We start from the raw sequence: 18,466 nt of genomic DNA on the forward strand, positions 1-18,466 counted from the left end.
GGCTCCGGACGCGCAGGCCCAGCGGCCATGGCTCACGGGCCCAGCTGCTCCGCGGCACGTGGGATCCTCCCAGACCAGGGCACGAACCCATGTCCCCTGCATCGTCAGGCGGACTCCCAACCATTGTGCCACCAAGGAAGCCCAGCGGGGATTCTTAATCATTTTCTAAATTGTATAATAACCAAACGATAAATACCTTGAAGACTAAAAAAATACTTTCTCATCAAAATAAAAATATTACCCTGCACCTATGGGAATTCTACATTTTTAAAGGGGCTATTCCTTCAACTCTTCTTTTATTCCTATATCACCCATTAATTCATTTGTTCATTAAAAAAATTTTATTGAGCACCAAGTAAGTATGAGGCACTAGGTTAGGATTTAGGATACAGAAGGCAAGGGGTAGGTAGGGAATAGATTCTATTTATTTATTTTCCTTCCACACAAAATTTATACCTTGAGTCGTTTTCAGGCATGTTCCATTCTGGGGTGAAAATGTAGAATTTTGAGAAATACAGTTGGTAGGTGCCGTTTGTACATGGTCAGTCTTTCTCCTCCCCTTTCTTCACCCATACTTGCTAGGTGAAGCCCATTTTTTCCCCAGGGAAAAGGAAATAATCTTGATCCTTCTTGTCTGTGACACTTGACTGTTTGTCTCCCTCGGAATGAGTCTGCATCTGTGAGGATGCACATTCAGTTGAGTCCAACCCTCAGAGAACTCAAGGATATCTTCATGATAAAACTCTATAACGGAAGACGATATTCCACCTTCAAAATATCTTACACAGCCTCAGTTTTCTGTTTCAAAATTGTCTTTAATCAAATGCTTAATCACCTCTTCTAGATCGATAAAAAATATTATTAGGAAGTTGTAAGGACTTTTTTGTTGCTTAATCATTTACAAACCCCCTTCAGCTTTCAAAAGAGATTTGAGGCTGCTTAAAATAGAAAGCATATATGTCACATGGCTTTTAAAATAGAATAACATGAAGAAGTTGGAGAAACTTTACTATAGTCCTATTATTTCTTTCATAGAAGTCATATAAAAAGATCGTGCAATTCTAAGGCACAGCAACCTTCCATTAAAGTCCTAATTTTCACTTTGCATTGAAATTGCCTGTATGCCAACATTAACCAAGGGTCTACCGGGGCCGAGCACTCTTCAGCACTTCACAAGCACTAACTTGTCTGGTTCCTGGGATATTATCATTACCCCTATTTTAAATATGAGAAAACTAAAGTTTAAAGAGGTTAAGCAGCTTGCTCGGAGTCACACAGCTTGGGAGTGGCAGAGAGAGTTATAATCTGGGTCTGATGGTCTCCAGAGGACTTCATTACTAATGAATATTTTAAAATAGTGGGTCCCATGCCATTACTGGCCCGTGAGATCAACCTAGTGAGTTGTGATGCCTTTTCAACTGAATAAGATAGAATAGCAATGATCAGAGTTCATCCACTGTAGTAAAAGGTAAGTAATATTTCAAGAAATTTTGCTTTCTGTGTGTGTGTATGTGTGTGTGAGTTTGTCTGCCAGACTGTGATGTGACACCAAACATTTCTAACTGCGAGTTACTATTTTAAACAATTCTAAAGCTGCTACACTAAGAAATATTGACCCTTATTCATGTTCCAAACACAGGAGGACATCTAGTTTTTATAAATCTGCCCTCTGTAGAAATCGTTATAAGAAAGAAGTTAAGAGATTTTAAAATCTATGACTCAGCATCCCTCTCCCTGTGTGAATAGGCTTAACAAGCCAAACCCCAGAGCCACACAGCAGAGAGTTTTCCTAAAATAGTCAGACCTGACTGGTCTTATGCCCAGTTGCTCATACTAAATCATTCATCGACCACTGCAGCAGAAGCAGAGAAAATGGTTCTTGCTTTTGTAAAAACAAAAATCCAGTGGGTAGAAAAGAATCTGAGGGCCACACTCGCCACTCAGGGCAGGCCTAGTGGATGCAGCAGCAGCAGCTCCCACGGGAGGATGGACACTGCTTCATCCGCCTGTGCCCAGGAAAGGGCCAGATGCTACTCTTTTATGTGTTTGCTGGGTCTTGAGGGTCACCATGACTAAAGGACTAAAGCTCAAAAAATCAAATAATCTACTCATCCTCTCTAACAATATCACTAAAAGCTTGACAATGCACCATAACTCAGACATAGCTTTAGTGCCTGTAGCAAACCCCTGCCCTTTTACAAACGGCATGATTTGTTAAACAAGGAAGGCCAGCAGCCTTCACCGACTTTAGGAGAGCCTGGTGATCCGTCTCGTGGGAGAACACCTCCGTGCAAGGAAGCATTTGCTTGGAGCGCCCAGACCTCGCCAGGGTGTTTTCCCAAGAACCAGAGTAGAAGTGCCTTCATATTCTCAGCCTTCATTCCTCATCTTTATGTGGAGATGATAATACCAGCAACACAGAGTTGCCGTTGGGATTAAGTGAAATAATTAGGAAACGCCCGGCACACAGTAGAAGATGCTCCACGAAGGTTGGTTCTCTAGTTCTCTGCAGTATTAAAAAGCCCCGTACCCCCAGCCCAAGAAAATTCCTGGACATGACGCCAACCTTCAGTGGTGCGGTTAGGAAAACTTTGCCAACAGCCCTTGTTCCCTTCAATTAGTCATGATGAGTAGACTACTACACTACTCTCTGCCTGAGTCTGCATTCTCCTTAAATCTGTTGCTGTGAAGTTTCATCTTGCGCTCCTCCCCCCGCCCCACTCACATTTTATACCCTTGACTCATTTATTTTGCAGCTGGGAGTTTGTACCTCTTAATCTCCCTCGCCTATTTCTGTCCAACCCATACTCCCTTTTAAAAAAAATAAATAACATGACTTGCAAATTTTTACTAAAGTATTTACCAAAAAAACACATCTCTTTATTTTCTGGAAAGTACTCTTTCAAAATTAAAAGTGTCTCTTGCATCTAAAATTCTGGAATTTCTTTGGTCATCCTATCCACAGTTATAGTAACGTTGTAAATGTTAATTATATTTCCTTCCTGTGCTTTGTCATTCAACCCAGCATGTTGTTCAACTCTCATTCATTTTCTCGTACATTCCCAGCACAAGAAGACTATTTTTAATTCACCCTCATAGAGGACTTATGCTCCTTGAAGTGCAGGTTCCTGATTACCCCTAGCAAGATGGTTAAAAATGGGCCTCTGGGGTCAGAGGGATGATCAAATCTACCTGTGTGATTTTGCATTCAACTTCCCTAACCCTGAAATAGGAAGGATACTATCACCCACACATAGACTTGTTGAAGGAATAACTGAGATTAACCACTGTGCAAACTACCTGGCACACAATAAGCCCAATGAGTGTTAGATGTTATTACTCAGTATTATCTCTCCTTGTTCCAATGCGGTTCTGGATTTCACTGTCATGCACACTTAAACTCTCCTTTTGCATGTGTATTTTCATTATGTCACCTCAAATCTTCCTTATAAAGGATTAATAAGTAAATAAATCCACCTATGTGGTCCTGTTAGCTCATAGTTTTACCTTTTGGTTTCCAGGAGTGGAAGCCAAAATTAAACAGGTCTTTAATTTCATACAAAAGTAGGACAATTGCTTTGGTTTTGTTTACCGTTGCCTTCCTGAAGCAAATTCAAAATGAGCCTTGATTCCACTCTTGGTATAGCTGGTGTTTGGTATGATTGTGATTATTTTAAATGTTAAAATTATAACATTATATTTTTTTCAGAGAAACTGTACACTAAGAATAACACCAGACAAACTCAACTCATAGCATTTTGTGAAAATTAAATGGAATAACACAAAAAGAGTTTGGCCATGTTAACAAGTTCTTCTCATTACGTAAGACTTCTGTCCACTCTTTCTCATAGATTTTGCACTGACCGAAGGAAGTACAATCACTCCTTTGTGCCCAAAAGGGTACTTTCCCTGTGGGAACCTGACCCAGTGCTTACCCCGTGCTTTCCACTGTGACGGCATGGACGACTGCGGGAACGGAGCTGACGAGGAGAACTGTGGTGAGTCCTGGGCTCAACTCCATACGGACGCCACCCCTTGTGAACCGCCCAAAACTGTGGGTGGATCAGATGCTAATGGTGATGAAAAAGGGGAAAAGGGGATTCGGTACTCTGTAGGGAATCCTATTGTGACACAACTAATTGCTTCCCAATGGATTTGTGGTAATTACCAGAATTTTCATATATTGAGGTTGCTTAAATCAGAAGTACAGTATTACAAAAAGTTGTATTTGATGAAAAAATAAAATTATTTAAAGTTCTACTTGGATACCCATATGTTAATTTTAAATGGCTTACTATGACCACTTCCCTATGGCTTGGTAATTTGGTTCAGCTTCAGGAATATCCTTAAAGTGCAAATGGGCCTGCCTAGAGAATTAAGTTATTCAGTAGACCTATATCCAGTGCCCCTTGTGAGCTCTCCAAGTCACCAGGACTCAGCAGGCTCAAGGGAGCCTCAAAAGCCTGCCCTTATGCAGTTCACAGGGACCGTGTGAAGAAGCAGGACAGTAAACTTGTACGTAAACAAATTAAATAATTTCAGAGAGCGATAAGTGCCATGAAGTATACAGAACAGGATAACGGGATAGAAAGTGAGTTGGGGGAAAGGCTACTTTAAAGATATAGCCAGAAAAACCCTCTCTGAGATGATGACATTTGAATTGAGAATGAAATGAAAAGAAGAAAGAAACCGTGAAATATTCTGGCAAAGTTCCAGGCAAAAGAGACAGCAAATGCAAAGGCCCTGAGGCTGAATGAAACAAGACAATGTGTTTGTGAGAAGGAAAAGCCCGATTGGCTTGGGCGGAGTGAACAAGGATAAAGAAGAGGTAACAGGGGTCAGATCACGAAAGGTCTTATAGGCCATTTTAGGTCTGTATATCAGGACCGTACATGTCATCTAATCTAACCCGTGTATTTTTCTCTCGAAGAAACTGAAGCCAAGAGAGGTTGACATGTCTAGTTAGTCACAGAGTATACGCTAGAACCCAGGTCTCCTGAATCTGAATGAATCCTGTGTGATTTATACCACACAGAACTGCCACTCCTTGGCACTGCCCAGCTAGCAATCAGAGGCGACGGCAAAGTCCAGGAATGCCAGTGTGCAATGCCAGTAGAATCTGCTCTCCTTCCCCAGCACCGCTGCCTTCACCACCTGTGAATCACTCCTACTCAGCCTGTAGGGTGCAGTTTAGGTGTCCCCTCCTCCCCTGAGAAGCTTGGCTTTCCCAACCATGCCTCCCCACCCTGAAGCTCCACCCCAGGTCTAGGACAAGCACCCTTTCTCTCTGGGTGTATCCGGACGACTGTACTGAGGACTGCCTTGTCTTCACACTGTACTTCTCTCACTAGACATAAACCCCTTGAGGAGAGTTCTCATTTGTTTTGGTGTCACCAGATCCTAGGACAGTAGAGCACAATCAGTGCTCGTGATGGGGCAGCTCTCTAGATGCCAACGGCAAGTCACTCAAATTCTTGGCCTTTCCTCTTCAGTGGAAATCTTAGACCGTGCATGTTAGCTGCCTCATGAGGGTGTTAGGAACGCAAATTAAATAATTCATGTAAAGACATCACATAGAATAATTTTAAAAACCACTGAGGTTATCAGCAAGAAATAAAAATAAACTAAAATTTTCAGAGATCAAAGGGACCTGCGGGCAGTTATTTAAATTTACTTTTCTGTTTGTATGAACTTCAGTATCATACATCATACTGTGTGTTTTATCACTTTAAGAGCTAATGCTAAAGTAATGATGCTTCAAAAATCAAGCCTTCTTTTTTAAAAGAATACAATTTTATTGCAGAAAACGGAAAACTTGGCAAATAAGCAGATTATATCATCTGACAAGTTGAGAAAATGTTTTTCTCATCAGGACTAGACAGACTTTATTAAAAGGAACTTGGTTTTTTCCTTATTAAAAAGGTCAGGTGCCATAAACATTGTCAGAACTCATTACATATATCAAGTATGTATCTGCATACACGTATGCATATGACAAAATAAAATTCAGATTATATTTTCTTCTGAGGACCTCAAAATTAAGATCAAACATTTAAAATGTCAGCATTAGAAACAGGTGATATTTTTCAAGATGGATACACGTATGGAAAATAATCATCTATTTTCATTATATATTTTGTGATACACACATTTAAATTATTTGTAATTGCAGAAAAAGACTCCAGATGTTTGCCTACCTTTCCCTCCCTTGTTATCTTTCTATTACTTAAACAAATTTTTAAAATTGATTTCATGATCAAATTTTTATACTTTTGTTTTGTAATTTGATATTTTACTTCTAGAATAACTGACACATGTTCATCGCCGTGTGTTTCACAGGAGACACTAGTGGATGGGCGACTCTGTTTGGCACAGTCCATGGAGATGCTAATAATGTGGCATTAACACAGGAGTGCTGTAAGTGGTATTGGTTTGAAGACTCAACCTCAGCTTTGCGAGCAACATTATGGGGCATGGATTTATATGGGTAGTGTGATAAATTCCCTTTAGAATTTCAATTTCAGTTCAGTGTATTTCAGTGGTCTGTTATCTGCTCTTGGGACTGAAAAGATAGAAAGAAGAAAACAACATGCTCCATTCATGCTCATTCTGTGTATTAGCCTGTGAGTGCAAGAATACATAGGTACTGAATACTTGTGACAAATAATAAAGATCTTACTCCCTTTGCTTACTTTCTTTAATAAAGATATTAAGCACCAACTACTTTCCAGGACCTATGTCAGGCACTGAGAGTGCAAGGATGACTAAGGTCCTCAAATACCTCACACTGTTGCAGGAAAGACAGACCCTTATAGAAGCAGGAATGGTACAATATTTGTGCGAAACTGAAGGAAGGATGTTTGCACAAGGGAATGTGGAAGCCCTTTGGGAGAAATGATGGCTGTGCCAGGGATGGGGAGAAATCCACAGACAAGGTGACATTGAGATGGGCTTGGAAGTCCTTGGATGGAGGGAAGGGGAAGAGGTGACAGGATGAGCAGGGTAGTACGATCTGCACAACAGTGGGGTCAGTCAGAGCCTGCTTCACATTCACTCTAGTACATGCGTTGGAAGGGTGGAGCCAGGCCACAGAGGGTTTGGGTGCACTCTTTGGAGTCCAGCCTCTATCCCAGAGATAGAATTATATCTCTCTGTATACACAGACCATATTATATGTTAATATATTATTATATTACATATAATATGTATATACATAGATATAATTGTGTAGGTGTATGTACAATTACAAGCGTACATTCGTATGTATACATAATATATGTATATGAAATCCATATATTAAATACCACACTATAGTATATTATGCACTTTATAATACCTGGTTATAATTACCACTTATTATGTACTTTATTATACACAAATATATCATACATAAAATTAGAAATCGAAAAGAGTAAACTAAAAAGCTTAAAAATAAATATAACTGAAAATTCTAACATTTTCTTCCGGAACCACAATGGGTCATCTTGCACACATGCCATTGTGGAGATCACTGCTGTATACAGGGTGTAACCACCAAAGTTGTGAGCTTATTTCCATTTAGTGAAGAGGAAGATGAAGTGATAAGAAGTATATGTGAAACTGATTCTTCTACCAGAATTTTAAAGAATGGATTAGAACAGTGTTCTCACCCTGAGACAATTCTGCCCCTGGAGAACGTTTGGCAATGTCTGGAGACATTCTGGGTTGTCACAGCTGGAGAGGGGTGGGTGACTGCTGGCATCTAGTGGATGCAGGCCAAAGGTGCTGCTGAACCTTCTACAGTGCACAGGACAGCTCCTCACGACAGAGAATGATCCTGATCTGACCCCAGTGTCAACTTTGCCGAGGTTGAGGAGAAAGCTTGGTGAAAGAGACACTGAACATTATGTTTCTTGCAATGCTCCAGACTAATACTAAGAACCTGAGCCCAGAAAATACCTCTGGGAAGAGTGAGGTAGAGAGAGCTTCAAGAGGCACTTCAGAAGAAGAATCCAGAGGTTGGGGTTTGACTGACCTACAGGTGAGGGAGTTACACTCACATTTCTGGTTTAGTCAACTGGCTCAGCTTGGAGTACACGAAATTCTCTTATTGGTCAATAAGAGCTTCCAGTCCTAGGCTTTCAATCTAATAACGTAACCGCTATTTTCAATGTCAGTTAAACATTGAAGTGAACAATCTGGAGTTATCTTTAGGAAGTTGAAATGATTAGCGTAAGCCCACGAACAGCACAGAATACTTTCTAAACACTTATACACTAGAATGCATCTTCTGGATTAGGGAGGCGCTCAATAAAAATTTGTTGGATTTACTAAAATTTGGTGAAATTGATTTTAAAGATAAAGTTTGAATAAAAGTGATCTAAAAGAAGCAGAGCAATTAGAACTTATAATCAGATTTAAATAAGTAATAAATATAAACATTTGAAAATAACTCTCACTTCTTGTAGCTCCTTCAAAAAAAATACCCACAGGATCAGAGGCAACATCAAATGCTCCGTTAATATCATCCCCCAGCTCTCTCTCTCTGTCTCTCTGTCTCTCTCTCTCTCTCTCTCTCACACACATACACACACACACACACACACACACACGAGTCATTGTTCTGTGGACCAACTTGGCCTGGTTTCTTCATAGATTTCTCATATGCCATTATTTTAACTATTAACATAATTAATAACTACATAATATATAAATAAAAGAATTATGTGATAGTGTTTATATATTATTAATATATTATGATAAATCTTACTGATTATGGTAATATGCCATTGCATTAATAATTACGTGAGTTCCTTCAAGGTAAATCCTAAAGTGTTTTTCTTCCTTCTGAATGCTTCAGCTAGATGGATCTTTGGTCCTTTTCTGCTTTACAGTTTCTCTACAACTTTTACCTACCACGTTAACTTCATAGTAATGAAAAGCTAAGAGCCAGAATGATAGGGTGTCTGGGTTGGTTGATTTCACTAAGGCACAGTGAGGGCCACTGCCCAGCCTGCATCTCACTCTTGTCGCAGCTGTAAGAGAAGTTTGAAAGAGGGAAAACAATTGAGTTTGATTTTAACCAACAAGCATTTACTGAGCAACGTCTTTGTGCCATTCAATTAAATGGAATTGACTCCGTTACACCCATTAAAGATTTACTCAATCATACTCATGTTTTTCATTGAGAAGAACTTAATCTTTTTCACCATATGCTTTTATGCTATTTAAACATCCCTGTGGTTTCTTTCTAATCCCTTGTTAAATGCCTCTGAAATGACCACTGGAAGCTAGAACTGAGATGAATACCACATGAGTCAATATTTGTTTTTGGTTTTGTTTTTCATACTTTATTTATTTATTTATTTTTGGCTGCATTGGGTCTTCACTGCTGTGCACGGGCTTTCTCTAGTTGTGGCGAGCAGGGGCTACTCTGTTGCAGTGCACGGGCTTCTCATTGCGGTGGCTTCTCTTGTTGAGGAGCACGGGCTCTAGGCAGGCTTCAGTAGGTGCAGCACGCAGGCTCACTAGTTGTGGCTTCTGGGCTCTAACGCGCAGGCTCAGTAGTTGTGGTGCACGGGCTTAGTTGCTCTGCAGTATGTGGGATCTTCCCAGACCAGGGCTCGAACCTGTGTCCCCTGCATTGGCAGGCGGATTCTTAACCACTGCGCCACCAGGGAAGTCCCAAGTCTATATTTGACTAGGAGAAAATTCTTGTTTGCTTTTATTATGGACCAGAATAAGTTCATTTAACAAGATGTGAATGTTATACATTCAATGGAAAAAGAACAATGCCAGTTACTAGAAATAAAGTCATAATTAAAGAGGGTTTTTTTTTCCTATTGAATCGTTACTCTTTTTCCCCCTAGTTTTAAATCAGTACCCGCAACGCTGTGACTGCAAAGGAACTGAGTTGGAATGTATAAATGCTGGCTTGAAGTCTGTGCCAACCGTTTCCAGCAATGTGACATTACTGTGAGTAAAATTCAAATCTTGATATTTGCTCTTGAAGTCACATGAAAACCGTGTCGTCTATCTAACCTCTCTTTGTTCTGTTTTATGCTACTTATATATTAGCAAAATCATAGAAAGTCCCTTTAAAACCACCAGCCATCAGAGAACTCTGCACACTCTTCTCCAGGGAAAAAATGTTTTAAACATTGTGTGTGTTTAAAACAGGTTATCGTTTAGCTCACAAACGTCTGTGGCCTGGAGTTATTTTCAATTTCCAATTCCTGTATTATTACTAATATGCCAGTACTACACAAGTAAAAATAAAAATTTGAAAAAAAAGAAAGGTACTCACTGATTCTATCTCATTTTAAATAGTGGTAATTTGTCCAGGACTTTAAGGTATAAAAGATCCACGAAGCTAGCTGTGACATAATTGTGCAGGTTTTTCTGAACTCTGCATAGAAGTTTTGAGAGCCTCAGGAATTTGCCTGCGGACATATCATAATTTGGGCATGCATGAGTTGGTTAGGATTTTTGTTGTGTTTTGTTAAATTATCTAGAGAAGAAAAAGTTAAATCACCATAGATGTTCCAGTCTATTATATTGCACTAACTGGCTAACCTTGTCAGATATTTGCAGACTGTTTTAATTTTGCTTTATGGACTTTTCGTTCTCACGTGAAGGTTCTTATGTATTATGGGCATTTTCAAACGTGTGTGGCGTGGTAATGGAGCATCGTCAAGTATTCCCAAGCATGCAGCTTCTAGGGAAGAGTTTGGTTGGTCGTAAAATCCATAATAACGTTTTCTTTCCATGTTATCTTAGGTCTCTTAAGAAAAACAGTATTCACAGTCTTTCAGATAAAGTTTTCATCAAATACACAGAACTTAAAAAGATGTAAGTAGCTATTAATAGTGTTTTTATGGGAAAATCTATGGGATGTTTTGTTTAAGATGTTTTTAATCTAAGAGTAAAATGAAGTATAAGGTTGATTACCTTTATCATTAAAGTTATTTTTCTAAATGTAATTAAGATTAGACAATAAAGCATTGAAAAGTAATGCTTTCTTTCCATTTCATAATTTAAAATAACAATTGGTTTTACTTAAACCTTCTGTAGAGAGTTAAACTGGATTGAGCATCTCAATAAGAAAATACATAGTTCCACGGTTTTACTCCAGATCATTTGGAAAATGACATTGCCGATTCAGAGGCACTAGATGCACTTATTAACCTGGAAGAGTGTTAGGGTAGACAAGAACCATCGTTTAAAACATACAATGATAGGATATGGACTGTCTCCCAGGACAAAAAGAGCAAAAACTCGATCTTGGTGAAATCGGTGATATTAGCATATCTGAGGAAAGAAAATAACAAATAGGACAAGGTCAGCCATGAGAAACAAAGTGTCAGGATGCTTCCAGCATCATCAAAAAAAGAAAACCAGGATCTGAGAGATACAATCCCTAGAGATAGTCTCTGTTGGGGGGCAGGGATGGATTGTGCATCTCCACCATAACTCCCATGAACTTTACTGTGACACTGTTCATATCAAGATGGAGAATCTCTTTGCTTTGATTCCCTGCTCGTCAATCAATCTTATGATGACTAATTAACTTCCTAAATTATTCATACTAAAGTATCTGGGAGGTTACCTTGGATGGGGAATAATAACATTCTCATTAGTGGAATGGAATACATCCTATTTAAATAAAGCAATTAGGGAATTCCCTGGCAGTCCACTGGTTAGGGTTTCACACTTCCACTGCAGGGGGCATGGGTTCGATCCCTGGTTGGGGAACTGAAATCCCACATGCTGCACGGCGTGGCCAATAAATAAATAGATAGGTAGATAGATAGATAGATAAATAAATAAATAAAGCAATTAAATATTCAACCTCTTGAGAGTTTGTTTACTCTGTGTCAGTCCCTCTGAGCCTGAGTCACTCTGGGATAATGGAGAGGTCAACTTTCTGAGCTTGCCAAGGTGCTCATTAGACTAGATTAACAAATTAGCAAGACAATGTTGTAAGGCCCCTAAGTAGTACCATCATCTTACAATTTTGCCCTTTAACATTCAGAATAGAAGGGAAAGTTTCTAGAAATGTGATATATATTAAAATCCAGGATAAAAAATTATCTGATCCTTTGCTGATACTGGACAAACACATTTGGTTTGAAATGCCATCAACAGTTCTGTGCTGCTCATGAGTTTAGGTACAGACTCCATTATACAAGAAAGGAAGTCCCTGAAGGAAGCCCATTAGCGAGGGAGAATCTTGTGTGAACATAGAGAATCATGCCTGTGTTTGATTGTAGCCTCCGTGATTCAGTGAGCTCCTTCTTCTCCATCCTGGAGAATGTGGTCCTGTTGTTATTGTCCCCTGGAGTAGCTATGCATTGGCTCTGGGGTTCCAGATTCCTCTAGAGAAGAAATCTTAACTATACTGCTTCTGGTCTTACTGGAAATGCTTAGAATCACAGCCTGTTCATTTCTACAAATCAGTATTGTCCTTGCACTCCCTGAATAATGCTGAAGGGAAGAAAACTAAAATAGCCTAGGAGAAAGGAAGGAAAAATATTCATGTTTTAGAGTAGCTATTTAAAACTATTATCTAGAGTCATAGAAGTCTTATGAATTCCTAATTAAGTCTTCTCATTATTTACAAGGTAACTAAAGTCTGCAACAGTTAAATGACTTACCTAAGGTCTCCAACTAACTAGTAGAAGAGCTAGAATTTACAGGCCCTATCTTCTGATGCCCAGTGCAGTGTTTATTTTACAATAACCAGAAACCTAGAGATGGAAAGAAATTGCTCTAGCATCTAACTGAATCTTCTACCAACACATACTCTTCTGTCCCACGCAGGACTCCCTTCTATATCTTTTGCCCCCAAATTTGGGGAAAGCTGACTTCTGGGGAGGCAGAGGTATCACTAGAAGGTTAAGCAAGGAGATTTAAAATTAGACTTCACAGGCCAAATCCTTCCCTGGACCACTGATTCATAGCTTTGTTCTGTGTCAATACTTCTCTTTCGGTATCTGGTAGCCCACTGAAGGGAAGAACGTGGAAGCGCTAGTGATAATACAGGCCCCAATTTTCCCTAGTGAAAAAAAGCAGAGATTTTTTTCCCACCAGATTGCCCAGATCAGCTGGCAATTTCTCCAGTTAAATGTTGAATTTCTCCTAAGCCTGAGAAAACTTAGGTACCACATCATAACCTGAGTATCACTCAGCAGGGGTTCTCTTAATGCAAGCTGTTATTTGATGCTTTCGAGGCAATTTGATTCTCCCAGAGACTCAGAGAGAAAAAAATTATAAGACTCTTATCAATAAACATTCACCAAGTGTCTCTTAATGCAAGGCACATCAAGGGGGATTAAACGCAATTTCTTACATCCATCCATCACTTTTTAAAGTTGACAAAGACTTCCAACATTTGGAATTCTCATTTGGACTTTGACCCTCAAGGTCTGTGAGGTAGGGCAGACAGCGTCAGGTTCCTTTCAGGAATGAGGAAACTATCCTTGGAGAAGAAAGGTTGTTTGAACAAAGTCAGCCAGCTGACAAGTATTAGAACTTGGCTTCAAAGCCAGACCTCTGACTGTAGTCCTCTGGAAGTCCACCCACATGGGCCAATCTCAGAATATTGTTACCATCGATGAAAGTGTCCAGAAAACAAACTTTGGTTTCAAAATAACCGAAGTTCTTTATAAACATTCTTCAAATATCCTAAAGCAGTTCATAAGCCCAGCAACTCTTCTTTAAATCTCCTTCCCCTCCCCCATCCCCTTTTCATACCACTCAGCTCCTCCCGTCACTCTCCGGAACCCGCAGAAAAATCTCCCCAGTGTCAGGCAAACCCTTGTCCTGTCCTGTCCCTTTTCTTCCTGATCCTGCATTACAACAGTCCAAACAACCAACGTAGCAAAACACAAACCGTCCGCAGGAAGAGGTGTCAGGGGAAGGAGGAAACTAGATGGACGACCCCAGAACTCTTGGTAGAGACAGCAGGAGGGTAAAAGCTGGCCAAGCCCACATGTTCGTTCATTCTTCCAACAAATATTTATTGATACCTATGAGGTGTCAAGGATATAGCGGTAAACAACACATATGAACAGCCCTCTCCTCAAGGAGCTCAACTTCCAATGGAGAAAGATAAAAATGCGTAGTGTGTTAGATAGCGATTATGGGGGAAAAAATAAACCAGGAAGGGAATTAGGAGGTGCTGAGGGAAAGGAATTTCAAACGATATGCAAATAAACTGTCCTGTCACATAACTCTACTACTGCCCAAAACATCTGAAAAGCTCCCCGTGATTCTGAGGTTTACCCCAGGAAACTGATCAGAACACACCCAATAAGTCTTCTATGTAACTCCTCTGATATTCAAAGACGGCCATTATCACCACGCACCCCACCCCAGGTTTCTCCCCATGCAGCCTCGAATCCTTACCTTCTTCCCCAAAGGGCCTGGTTTCAAATCTGTTTGTCACTCTGTATGTGGTCACCTACATATTCCTTACGTGTAGTATCTAGAATAAATGTAATATTATCACTTGTATGACACATACAAGGGCAGAACAGGGGGAAGCTAGCAACCCTTCCTTTCTAAGCTCCTTATGCCCTAAGGTTACATTTGTTCTTTTTGTGGCTACTTCATACTCTTAACTCCTAGTGATTGTGTCTCTGAAATCCCTCATCCTGTACCACATGCATAACTGACAAGTGACGGCTTCTCCATCCTGTACGTGTGCGCTTCTCCATCCTGTATGTGTGCGCTTAGCACCTGAGAGCTAGTCGTGGCACTTCAGATTTATCCCTGTTCAGTTTCACCCTGTTACATTCAGCCTTTCTTACCAGACGGGGAAGGTCTTTTAGGCTCATCCAACAGATTCACTCTTCATCCCAGCACTCTGTTATCTGAAAATAAGATGAGCCGTCTTTACCTAAGTCATGGAGCAGAATATTGAGCAGGACAGTGCCAATATTCTTTATTTTGTCTATAAAAGCATCATAAAACCACTTAATCAATGCCTGGTAGACATATAAGCAAAGTCGACCACACATTTTTATCTGATCAGTCTTTGAATGAAGAAAATCAAGTTGGTCTGACGTGCCCTGTTTTTCGTGAACTGCCCTGTTCCTGTTCTCTCTGAGGTGCTCACGAAGCAGCATCACAATATCCTGTCCTACGACCTCGCCCAGAACCAACTTCAAGCTCATCCAACTATAGCTTGTGAAGTCTACTTACCTTTTGGAAAATCAAAACAGCATTTGCCACCTTTAATTTTCCAGCCGCTCTTCCTTTTTCCAGATTCCACTGATCACGACTGAGTGTACGCATTTTCAGTGTTTCTCAGTTTCTAGGAGAAATTGTCCAAACCAGAGGCTTTAACTCATTTTGATTAACTTATTCTACCATTTTGGGCTTTCACTGCCACAATGCTCTATCCTATTTATTCACTTCAGTCCTGAGATCACCTTCGTTGACCAAGAAGACAAGAACAATGTAGGAGTTGAGAATTTATATTATTTTATTATTTCATGATAATATAAAACATGTCCCACACAGCAGGCTTGGGCTTTTCCTTAGCATTTTCTTGTTTCCAAAATATACCTAGAAATTCATTTCTACTGCCCATTGTATTCTTCACTGTCTGAGTTTTGAACATGTCTTAGGTCATTCTTTCAATTATGATTCCATTTTGTGAACCCCTCACCTTCATCCTTGGACTTTGAAGAAACCCCTTATTACCATCCTATCCTCTTCCTGAACTGGATGGTCCTCTGGCTCTCTCCTAGTACCATGTACCGCCACTGCCAGCACCCCTCATTGTCACATACGCTGAAACACATATGAGGATCAGTGTGCGTTTGTTAAAGGAATGATGTGTAGGACTAACACACAGGGCTAAAGAGAAGGTGGGGCGCATCTTCAGCAAGGAGGACCAAAAAGGCATAAGCAGAAACACTCAAAGGATGTTAGGAAGAGAGTGACCAGGGAAGTTTGTCTAAAGGAAAGGAGTTCCCACAGGAATGATGGAGTGTACGCTGGAGAGGTCATTGAATCATGATTGTAGGGCCTTTGAACGCTACGCTAGAGCATCTGGGCTTTATTCTGTTTGACCAGGGAAAAAACATGCATGAATATGTGTTTTAGATTGTATTGAGCTTATAAAGTTGATATGCATCTTTAAGTTGTATTGGGATATATCCTAAGGGATCACCCAATTTAACGTCATGTGTGTCTCTGGTCTCGCATGCCTCTAAATGTTCACAGTGAAATTAAGGTCATTTAGGCATCCAGAAAAAGAAATTCCTAAGTCAAAACAAAATGTTCATTGCTAGATGAACAAATGTCACTTATCTGAATGCTTTCACTAGCGATCAGTTTATTCTTTTTAATATTCTTTTAAACTTTCTAACATTAGGGGGTAAGAAGCAATTTAAGATGATCTTTGAGAGAAAGAAATAAAATACAGTTTATGAACTTGACCATAGTACTTCATCACTGCTACCACGGAAACCAACAGCAGTTCCTCTCCTCACTGTGACATAAATTTTATTTAAATTAGGAATTCCTTCTTAAACTGGGTTCCTGTTCAACGCAATCATTGGCAACAAGATGTAATTCAAGGAGTCTGCCTGGCTCATGAATACAAAATGTTGCATTAAAAAAATAGCCTATAAACATGCATGCTATTAAAGCATTTATTTGCTTTAGTTTCAGGTACATAAATTCCTGGCGTTTCTGCTTGAAAAGTCCTGACAGCTGAAACAGCAGGAATTCATGAACCAGTAAGTTATTCTTAGAAAAACCATTCAGTGTAAAGTATATCAAACGGGCTCATATCTCAGCTGTGAAGAAAAAGAGGACACCACTTGCCAAATTGTCATGTTTCCAAATTTCCCCTCATATTCACCAAGCTACTATTCTGTAAAGAAGAAAGCAGATACTGAAAGATCAAGTTAAAAAATTCAGCAGCCTAAGTCTGAGATGAGAGACCTGGGACTCTAGTTCTCCGTGGGGTGCCGGCAAACTGGCTAAATAGAAGACTAGAGCTTCTTTATTATTTAAGAAGTTGGAGTCTTAACTGGTGTCAGTGAAGGCAGATAGACTGAACGTATCGGGTGAGTAGTGCAGATCAAAGGCACAAGGTCAAATTCACAGTTTACAGCTGCCCCCATCTCTTCAAGATTGACAGCGTGTAGGTAAAACGCGCAGTGCACTTTTGACTTAATTATCTTAAATGAAATGTAAATAACACTAGTTAGGTAGTAAATTTTATATTTAAGAGGAACTTCAAATATGTAGATTATGGTATTATATTCTTTTTCTATTTTCATTTGCTATTGTAATATAATTCACCATATTAACTTTCATTGCATCACTCTAAGGGCTCTGAAAATGCTAAGACAGATATTGATATGTATGGGTTCATTCTATTCATAGCAGAACTTTAAAGCAAAAGCAGAATTTATGCTACAATGTGAAGCATCTCCTTACAGACATGTTGCAGCAGGGAGAGGGGGATGGAATGGTACGAGTTCTTACAGGGTTTCAAGTTTACTTTGTAGGATTGAAATTGTTGCTTTGTGTGTCACTATAATTGTAATGCCTGTGCTCTGTAGTACGCAGCTTTTCCACATGGTGGTACACAGAGAAAATGACAATATTTGTTCAATATTTGGGATAAAAGATGGGTTTGTTAATAACTGGAAGCTAATCTTGGCTTTACTTTGCCACCTTGTGGGCTGAGGACATCGATATCCCAGCACAGCTACAACGCAGTCATGACTCAAAGGCTGGGAAGCTTCGCTGGGAATAATTGTGGTGTAACAAAATTCAGAGTACAGCCAGCTGCTGAACAAGCAAAAGATCTACCAGTAGTTTTGCAGTGAAGTATCACAACAATGAGAAAGTGTAAAATATTTTAGGAAGCAGTGGTGGTCCAGTGGTTAGGACTCTGCACTTCCACTGCAGGGGGCCTGGGTTCAGTCCCTGGTTGGGGAAACTAAGATCCCACAGGCCACGTGGCCAGAAACAAAACAAATCGAAACAAAACTTTAGGGCCCGAATCAAATCAAAATAAGACAGGGAAGCCACTCGGAAGATTATGTAGACATTAGTTACTATTAATAGCATGAGTGTTTCCTGCCTAAAGTTCTTGAGAAAATAGGAAATCAAGGCTAACCTCCCAGTGTATTAATATACTGAGCACAGGAAATGGAAGTTGTTTACTTAGATACTCCTGAAAGTGCTATTATTGAATCCATACACTCTTGCTAGATTGCTTCAGCGGTTCAGTAGCTCATGGCCCTGTGGGCTGAAGTTGGTACCCTGGCCCCAGTTCAGCCACTGATGCCATTTGCGACCTTGAGCCCCTCTCTAACTAGCCGCACCCTTCTCACTCTGCATCTTGAAACAGAGCGAGACTTGCCCTCACCTCGTTTCGTGGGAATAGAGTGAAGAGAAGTGAGGAGTTGAAGGTGGAACTCTGTACTGAAAGAGCAAGAAAGCTTAGCAGTGA

General features: G+C 40.0%; 1 protein-coding gene across 2 annotated transcripts in view; it reads left to right on the forward strand.

The window, feature by feature from the left end:
* Positions 1-18,466, forward strand: part of RXFP2 (relaxin family peptide receptor 2) — a gene marked incomplete at both ends in the record, with an annotated part of 61,424 nt that overhangs the window by 12,297 nt on the left and 30,661 nt on the right. For both annotated transcript variants that reach the window (XM_082859738.1, XM_082859739.1), the window contains 4 exons: positions 3,852-3,998; positions 6,340-6,417; positions 9,849-9,954; positions 10,759-10,830. In XM_082859738.1, the coding sequence (XP_082715864.1) occupies positions 3,852-3,998; positions 6,340-6,417; positions 9,849-9,954; positions 10,759-10,830 (403 nt within the window). The remainder of the gene's footprint in view (positions 1-3,851; positions 3,999-6,339; positions 6,418-9,848; positions 9,955-10,758; positions 10,831-18,466) is intronic.

This window comes from Leucopleurus acutus, assembly GCF_964270905.1.
Source record: "Leucopleurus acutus genome assembly, chromosome: 18".
Classification (NCBI taxonomy): domain Eukaryota; kingdom Metazoa; phylum Chordata; class Mammalia; order Artiodactyla; family Delphinidae; genus Leucopleurus; species Leucopleurus acutus.